This window comes from Bufo bufo, chromosome 7 (assembly GCF_905171765.1).
Source record: "Bufo bufo chromosome 7, aBufBuf1.1, whole genome shotgun sequence".
Taxonomy (NCBI): Eukaryota; Metazoa; Chordata; class Amphibia; order Anura; family Bufonidae; genus Bufo; species Bufo bufo.
In genome coordinates, this window is record NC_053395.1 from 86,482,218 (window position 1) to 86,490,612 (window position 8,395).

The 8,395-nt window shown below is 41.2% G+C and overlaps 1 protein-coding gene across 1 annotated transcript; it reads left to right on the forward strand.

The window, feature by feature from the left end:
• Window positions 1–6,134: 6,134 nt before the first annotated feature.
• On the forward strand, window positions 6,135–7,939 carry LOC121007735 (hemoglobin subunit alpha-3-like). Its single transcript, XM_040439894.1, has 3 exons — window positions 6,135–6,336; window positions 7,003–7,207; window positions 7,564–7,939. Exons 1-3 carry the CDS (start codon window positions 6,242–6,244, stop codon window positions 7,690–7,692), a joined length of 429 nt encoding a protein of 142 aa, XP_040295828.1. The 5' UTR covers window positions 6,135–6,241; the 3' UTR covers window positions 7,693–7,939.
• Window positions 7,940–8,395: the final 456 nt, after the last annotated feature.

Here is an 8,395-nt window from a genome sequence, read left to right on the forward strand (position 1 = left end):
TCCATGTTCACTACATAAATACAGCAACAGATCCATGTTCACTGCATAAATACAGCACCAGATCCATGTTCATTGCATAAATACAGCACCAGATCCATGTTCACTGCATAAATACAGCACCAGATCCATGTTCACTACATAAATACAGCACCAGAACCAAGTTCACTGCATAAATACAGCACCAGATCCATGTTCACTGCATAAATACAGCACCAGATCCATGTTCACTGCATAAATACAGCACCAGATCCATGTTCACTGCATAAATACAGCACCAGATCCATGTTCACTACATAAATACAGCACCAGATCCATGTTCACTGCATAAATACAGCACCAGAACCAAGTTCACTACATAAATACAGCACCAGAACCAAGTTCACTGCATAAATACAGCACCAAATCCGTGTTCACTGCATAAATACAGCACCAGATCCTTGTTCACTGCATAAATACAGCACCAGATCCATGTTCACTACATAAATACAGCACCAGATCCATGTTCACTGCATAAATACAGCACCAGATCCATGTTCACTACATAAATACAGCACCAGATCCATGTTCACTGAAAAAATACAGCACTAGAACCAAGTTCACTACATAAATACAGCACCAGATCCATGTTCACTGCATAAATACAGCACCAGATCCATGTTCACTGCATAAATACAGCACCAGATCCATGTTCACTGCATAAATACAGCACCAGATCCATGTTCACTGCATAAATACAGCACCAGATCCATGTTCACTGCATAAATACAGCACCAGAACCAAGTTCACTACATAAATACAGCACCAGAACCAAGTTCACTGCATAAATACAGCACCAGATCTGTGTTCACTGCATAAATACAGCACCAGATCCATGTTCACTGCATAAATACAGCACCAGATCCATGTTCACTGCATAAATACAGCACCAGATCCATGTTCACTGAAAAAATACAGCACTAGAACCAAGTTCACTACATAAATACAGCACCAGATCCATGTTCACTGCATAAATACAGCACCAGATCCATGTTCACTGCATAAATACAGCACCAGATCCATGTTCACTGCATAAATACAGCACCAGATCCATGTTCACTGCATAAATACAGCACCAGATCCATGTTCACTGCATAAATACAGCACCAGAACCAAGTTCACTACATAAATACAGCACCAGAACCAAGTTCACTGCATAAATACAGCACCAGATCTGTGTTCACTGCATAAATACAGCACCAGATCCATGTTCACTGCATAAATACAGCACCAGATCCATGTTCACTGCATAAATACAGCACCAGATCCATGTTCACTACATAAATACAGCACCAGATCCATGTTCACTGCATAAATACAGCACCAGAACCAAGTTCACTGCATAAATACAGCACCAGATCCATGTTCACTGCATAAATACAGCACCAGATCCATGTTCACTGAATAAATACAGCACCAGATCAGTGTTCACTACATAAATACAGCACCAGATCCATGTTCACTGAACAAATACAGCACCAGATCCATGTTCACTGAATAAATACAGCACCAGATGCATGTTCACTGCATAAATACAGCACCAAAGCCATGTGCAGTACATATATACATCACCAAATTTTAAAAGTTCAGTACAGATACCATTTGAGTAGTCTGGTCGGCCCTATCTATATAAGCTTGTACAGTGTGAAACTACAGCTCTCAGTATGGCCTGAACAAGTGTAAAGGCATGCTGGGAGTTGTTTTCACAAAAGAACATGGTGCCACCCATCATCAGATGTAGATCATCCTGGTGACTACACCTCTCATCATACACAGTCAGTAGCAGAATAATAATTTCCATTTAGTGGCTTCTTTATACAGTTTCCCATGCTCGATGCCCGATATATATAGTGCCACACACTCTGTGCCCTCTGTATATAGTGCCATTCATTCTGTGCCCTCTGTATATAGTCATATGCCCTGTGCTCTCTGTTTATAGTGCCACACAATGTCCCTAATGCTAGTGCAACATGTTCTGTGTCCCTTGTATATAGTGCCATATGCTTGATGCCCCTTATAAATACTGCCTCTTATATTTGCCCCTTATATGTATAGTGCCACACACAGTGCCCCTAATGCTAGTGCCACATGCTCTTGCCCTCTGTATATAGTGCCATATGCTCTGTGCCCTTTTAATACAGTGCCCCATGCTCTGTGCCCTCTGTATATAGTACCACATACTCTGTTCCCTCTGTATATAATGCCACACTCTGTGCCCTCTGTATATAGTGCCACATGCTCTGTGCCCTCTGTATATAGTATCATATGCCCTGTGCCCTCTTTTTATAGTGCCACATACAGTCCCCTTAATGCTAGTGCCAGATGCTTGGTGCCTCTTATAAAAAGTACCTTGTATACACTCACCGAAAGAATTATTAGGAACACCTTACTAATACGGTGTTGGACCCCCTTTTGCCTTCAGAACTGCCTTAATTCTACGTGGCATTGATTCAACAAGGTGCTGATAGCATTCTTTAGAAATATTGGCCCATATTGATAGGATAGCATCTTGCAGTTGATGGAGATTTGAGGGATGCACATCCAGGGCACGAAGCTCCCGTTCCACCACATCCTAAAGATGCTCTATTAGGTTGAGATCTGGTGACTGTGGGGGCCATTTTAGTACAGTGAACTCATTGTCATGTTCAAGAAACCAATTTAAAATGATTCGAGCTTTGTGACATGGTGCATTATCCTGCTGGAAGTAGCCATCAGAGGATGGATACATGTTCTCATTCTGTTTACGCCAAATTCGGACTCTACCATTTGAATGTCTCAACAGAAATCGAGACTCATCAGACCAGGCAACATTTTTCCAGTCTTCAACAGTCCAATTTTGGTGAGCTCATGCAAATTGTAGCCTCTTTTTCCTATTTGTAGTGGAGATGAGTGGTACCCGGTGGGGTCTTCTGCTGTTGTAGCCCATCCGCCTCAAGGTTGTGCGTGTTGTGGCTTCACAAATGCTTTGCTGCATACCTCGGTTGTAACGAGTGGTTATTTCAGTCAACGTTGCTCTTCTATCAGCTTGAATCAGTCGGCCCATTCTCCTCTGACCTCTAGCATCCACAAGGCATTTTTGCCCACAGGACTGCCGCATACTGGATGTTTTTCCCTTTTCACACCATTCTTTGTAAACCCTAGAAATGGTTGTGCGTGAAAATCCCAGTAACTGAGCAGATTGTGAAATACTCAGACTGGCCCGTCTGGCACCAACAACCATGCCACGCTCAAAATTGCTTAAATCACCTTTCTTTCCCCTTCTGACATTCAGTTTGGAGTTCAGGAGATTGTATTGACCAGGACCACACCCCTAAATGCATTGAAGCAACTGCCATGTGATTGGTTGACTAGATAATTGCATTAATGAGAAATAGAACAGGTGTTCCTAATAATTCTTTAGGTGAGTGTATATGCCCCATGTATGCATAGCACCTCTTATATGTGCCCCCTTTATGTATAGTGCCTCTTATATGTGCCCCCTTTATGTATAGCCCCTCTTATATGTGCCCCCTTTATGTATAGTGCCTCTTATATGTGCCCCCTTTATGTATAGCCCGTCTTATATGTGTCCCCTTTATGTATAGTGCCTTTATATGTGCCCCCTTTATGTATAGTGCCTCTTATATGTGCCCCCTTTATGTATAGTGACTTTTCTGAGTGCCCCCTGAATACAGAGTACACACACTGTATTATAATACTCGGTAAAAGCTAGAATGCAGTGGGTGTGACATCACTGGCTACATGTTGCTGATGGTCACATGACAAGAGGTATAATAGATGCAGTGGGTATATATAGTATATACAGCAGTGTATTGATACCGTATGTGCGGTACTAGGTAGAAATTACACCATGTATTTCAAATATCAGTACACTGCTGTGTATACAATGTGTCAGGTGTGAGGTATAAAAAATGCACAGATATATGTGGACATTCATATATTATGGTCACTGTGTGAGGTACGTGAGGTATTGGGGGGTTGTAGTTAAGGTTCCGGTCAGTTTTAGGGTTAGGATTAGTATAAGGGTTAGTATATGAAGTATTAGAGTTGGGCGTAGCATTAGCATTAGGGCCAGTATTAAAGTTAAGGGCCAGTATTGGGGTTAGAGGTCAGTATTGGGGTTAGAGGTCAGTCTTAGGGTTAGGCGTAGTATAAGCATAAGGCTACATTCAGATAACTGAAAGTGTTTTGTGGTCTGCAAATTGTGGATCCGCAAAACACAGATACCAACTGCGTGTGTTCCACATTTTGCGGAACGCACAGGGCCAGCCCTATATAGAAATGCCTTTCCTTGCTGACAAGAATAGGACATACTCTATATTTTTTGTGGGGTCATGGAACTGAACTACGTTGTCCGTATCTTTTGCGGCCCCATTAAAATTAATGGGTCGTACCTGTTCTGCAAAATTGTGGAACGGATGTGGATCCAGAAATATGGTTATCTGAATGCACCCTTAGGGCCAGTATTAGGATTAGGGACCAGTATTGGGGTTAGAGTCAGCATTAGGGTAAAGTCACACAACCGTATTTCCATTCACTGCAATGGGGCTGCAAATCCCTAGTTCCGTTCGGTGACCCCACAAATAATATAGAGCATGTCCTATTCTTGTCCGCAATTGCAACAGGCATTTCTATCATAGGCCTGGCCGTGTGCATTCCACAATATGCGGAATGCACACGGACAGTATTCGTGTTTTGCGGATCCGCAATTTGTGGACCACAAAACACACACGGTCATGTGAATGTAGCCTTTAGGGCTAGGTGTCAATATTAGGGATAGGGGTCAGTATGGCATAGTATTAGAGTTAAGGACAGTATTAGGGGTCAGTATTAGGGTTAGTGGTCAATATTAGGTTTAGGGACAGTATTAGGGGTCAGTATAAGGTTTAGGGGTCAGTAGTTTTAGGGTCAGTTTTAGAGTTAGAGGTCAGTACTAGGGTTAGGGGACAGGGTTAGTATTAGGGGTCAGTGGCGGGTATTATAGGTCAGGGGCCAGTACTAGGGTAGGGGTCAGTACAAGGGTTAGCGGTGAGACAGGGCTAGTATTAGGGGTCAGGAGGCAGTATTGGCTGTCAGTACTAGGGGGTCAGGGGCCAGTATTAGGGTTGGGGTAAGGCAAGGCCAATATTAGGGGTCAGTTAGGGTCAGTATTGGGGGTCAGTACTAGGGGACAGGGGCCAGTATTAGAGTTTAAAATTAGGGTTGGAGAGAATTAGGGAGCACACTCATTTTATACTTACCTGTCCCGGTGCAGTCCCACGATACAAACATCATCACGCTGCCTACGTTACATCAGTGAGCCGACCGCCGGGAATAGAGGAGCTGGGAACCTGGTTCCCTTGTTCCGCCGGTGTCGGCTGCTGCCTGCACAACTGTATCTGCATCTAGTGGATGCAGATACAATTGAGTTCAGGGGCCACAGCAGCCCTGACATCCACGGGCCTTGGGGGAAAGTGCCCTCCTGCCTCCCAGCCCAGCCCGCCTCTGGGTGACCCTCATTCTCTGTTAATTATAGTGCACGCTGCTAATGTGTGGCCAACTCTCCAAATACCGCTAAACTCAAAATTTATGGAGATTTAAGGTCCTGTTTCTGGACCTATTATGATTAGACATTTATGGCACAAATCAATTCATATGGTGGAAAAATGAGAACTGTTATATTTTAGAAACCATTTAAAAGCTGTGTGCCAGTATTTGGGACCTGGAATAATTTGTCAATGAAGAGTAGATTATTTTCAGTATGCAGAATAGACATGGTCAATACATAATTATAAAATCAGGTCTTATTCCTAACACTTTAACATAGTGAAAACCTTTATAGAAAACAGCCAACCATAAATTGCAGTTTTACAATACTAATTATGTATTTTTAAACAAAAAACAATACTAATTATGTATGTTAATCCCAACATTGTGATATTGAATTTGCTGTAATATAGGATGGATAGTACAATAGCCTTAAGAACATGTGTGCTCAGCATGCTACTTACTGAGATAAGATTTAACCCATATCAGCTCAAATTGCATATGTTGCTGAGTAGATAAAACTCTCCAGGGTGGGATTTAGTTTTAACCTATAGAATTGAAGTTCATTTTGTGTGAATTGTAACTTTAGCCTTTAAAAAGCTGCAACAGCTATTGTAGAACATGGACTTTTCTTGAGTTTCCAAATCTACCCAAGACTCACCAACTCTCCAACATCACCATGACTCTGACTGCAGGAGAGAAGGCTCACATCGTAAACCTCTGGGCCAAGATTGCTCCTCAGGCCAATGATCTAGGTGGTGAGGCTTTGGAAAGGTAATGATCGTGTCTCTTTGCCAAACTTTAACATAGTGACAGCACTAACATACAAATGATAATTATGAGTAGAATATGTTAAATTCCCTTCTGTTATCTATGATAGAACAGATACATTGTTTCACAGAGTACACATATACATCAGTGCTCATGTGATATGTATGTCAGGTACATCTTCTACAGTATATGTAAGCTGTCATCAGTTATAATTGATTTAATACCATTTTTTCACATTATAATTTCCTTCTCTGTATCTTGCGGCATTAGCCTATATGTTAGAACTCATAGTATCACAGGATAGATAATTGTGATATTAGTTTCTTATACACTCCAAATTAGCCCTAAACTAAAAAAATATGTTCGCTATATTGATAACTACATTCATAATTAGCAGTATGGTGACTTTATGTTAGAAATCTATTTATGACACAATGGGGGGTCATTTATCAAACCGGTGTAAAGTAGAACTGGCTTAGTTGCCCATGGCAATCAATCAGATTCCACCTTTCATTTTCGAAAGAAGCTGTCCAAAATAAAAGGTGGATCTGATTGGTTGCTGCGGGCATCTAAACCAGTTCAACTTTACAGCAGTTTGATAAATGACCCCCAATACTATTTTTTTTTCCTTTGCTATCCTAATTCTTATCTTGATTATTTTTTTCCTAGGCTGTTTCTGAGCTTCCCTCAGACCAAGACCTACTTTTCCCACTTTGACTTGTCTCATGGCTCTGCTGACCTCAAGACCCATGGTGGCAAGGTCTTGAATGCTCTTGGAAATGCAGCCAGTCATCTGGATGATCTTGATGGCAACCTGTCCAGCCTTAGTGACCTCCATGCCTACAACCTGAGAGTGGACCCTGGAAACTTTGATGTAAGGCATATTTAATGCTTATATGTGTTCAAAACACAAAGAAGATTCCTATAGCTGTTCAGGTCACAACTGGGAACCATAGTAGCATTCTTCACCAATATAATTAACATATTCAGTATTACATGAACTGCATAACCCATTCCTATATGGAAGACACAGTTCATAATTTATAATGACTAGCATTTGATATATAATATAGCACGAGCATATAAGGTGTATAATTTTAGGTGACACGTATGTATTCATTAGCTAAGTATTCAAGGTATTCATATAACTATATATAATAACTATAAACATTTATGGATTATATGATAAGTATAGTGGGAATTAACATTTGATTTCTTTTGTTTTCGCAGCTGCTGTCTCACACCATCCAGGTTGTCTTGGCTTCTCACTTCCCTAGCGATTTCTCTGCTGAAGCCCAGGCTGCTTGGGACAAATACATTTCTGATGTCTCCAAGGTCTTGACCTCCAAGTACAGATAAATTAATGCTATTGGGGTAGGAGGCTACATCAGTACCTGCAGAAAACCATCCTGCGGGAAGTTGAGAGAGAATTATGCACATAACTTTGTCATCAAATCCATAGCCAATCAAAGAATGTAATTCAGCTGTAATATAATTTTGCTAGCTTGTGTTGTCGCAGCAGTCTTTGGCTGGCTATTACTTGTGCCTATTGTCCATCAAAATGAATCTGGTGTAATCTTTAATAAAAAGTGCATCCATTTTTCAATTCTGTCTTTGGATTTTCATTCTTGATTGTAAGACTTAAAGGGATTGAGAATATACTTTACTGTGTTGACTATAAAATCACGTGCTATTTACTGACAGATTCAGTTACTATTACCAAAACAAAATACAACACATACAACCTAAAGGCCCCTTTGCACTGGCCGAGCATTGGCCAGATAATTGCTGAAAGCGTTTGTAGGAACGCTCGTTAGTGATGATTTGCCGCCAATTACCCAATGAACAAGCAAAATAAGATTATTTTTGCGGTCACCTAAATCATTATTTGCCAACAGCAGATAATTTTGTCTAAACAGCACACTGCAGCCGGCAAGCAATGATTCTGTTTGGGGACTTGCGATGACATTAGCTATCACTCTTTCTCATACTGTGGAGGAGATTGCTGCATGTAAATGCAGCTTTTCCTTTCACTGACAAACAAGCGATTGTCAGGAAGGAA

Excerpts from the sequence above, each read along its gene's own strand:
- LOC121007735 (XM_040439894.1), top strand. The coding sequence starts at position 6,242 with ATGACTCTGACTGCAGGAGAGAAGGCTCACATCGTAAACCTCTGGGCC. Across the intron at positions 6,337-7,002 it reads GGTGGTGAGGCTTTGGAAAG|GCTGTTTCTGAGCTTCCCTC; the intron begins GTAATGATCGTG and ends TTTTTTTCCTAG. Across the intron at positions 7,208-7,563 it reads TGGACCCTGGAAACTTTGAT|CTGCTGTCTCACACCATCCA; the intron begins GTAAGGCATATT and ends TTGTTTTCGCAG.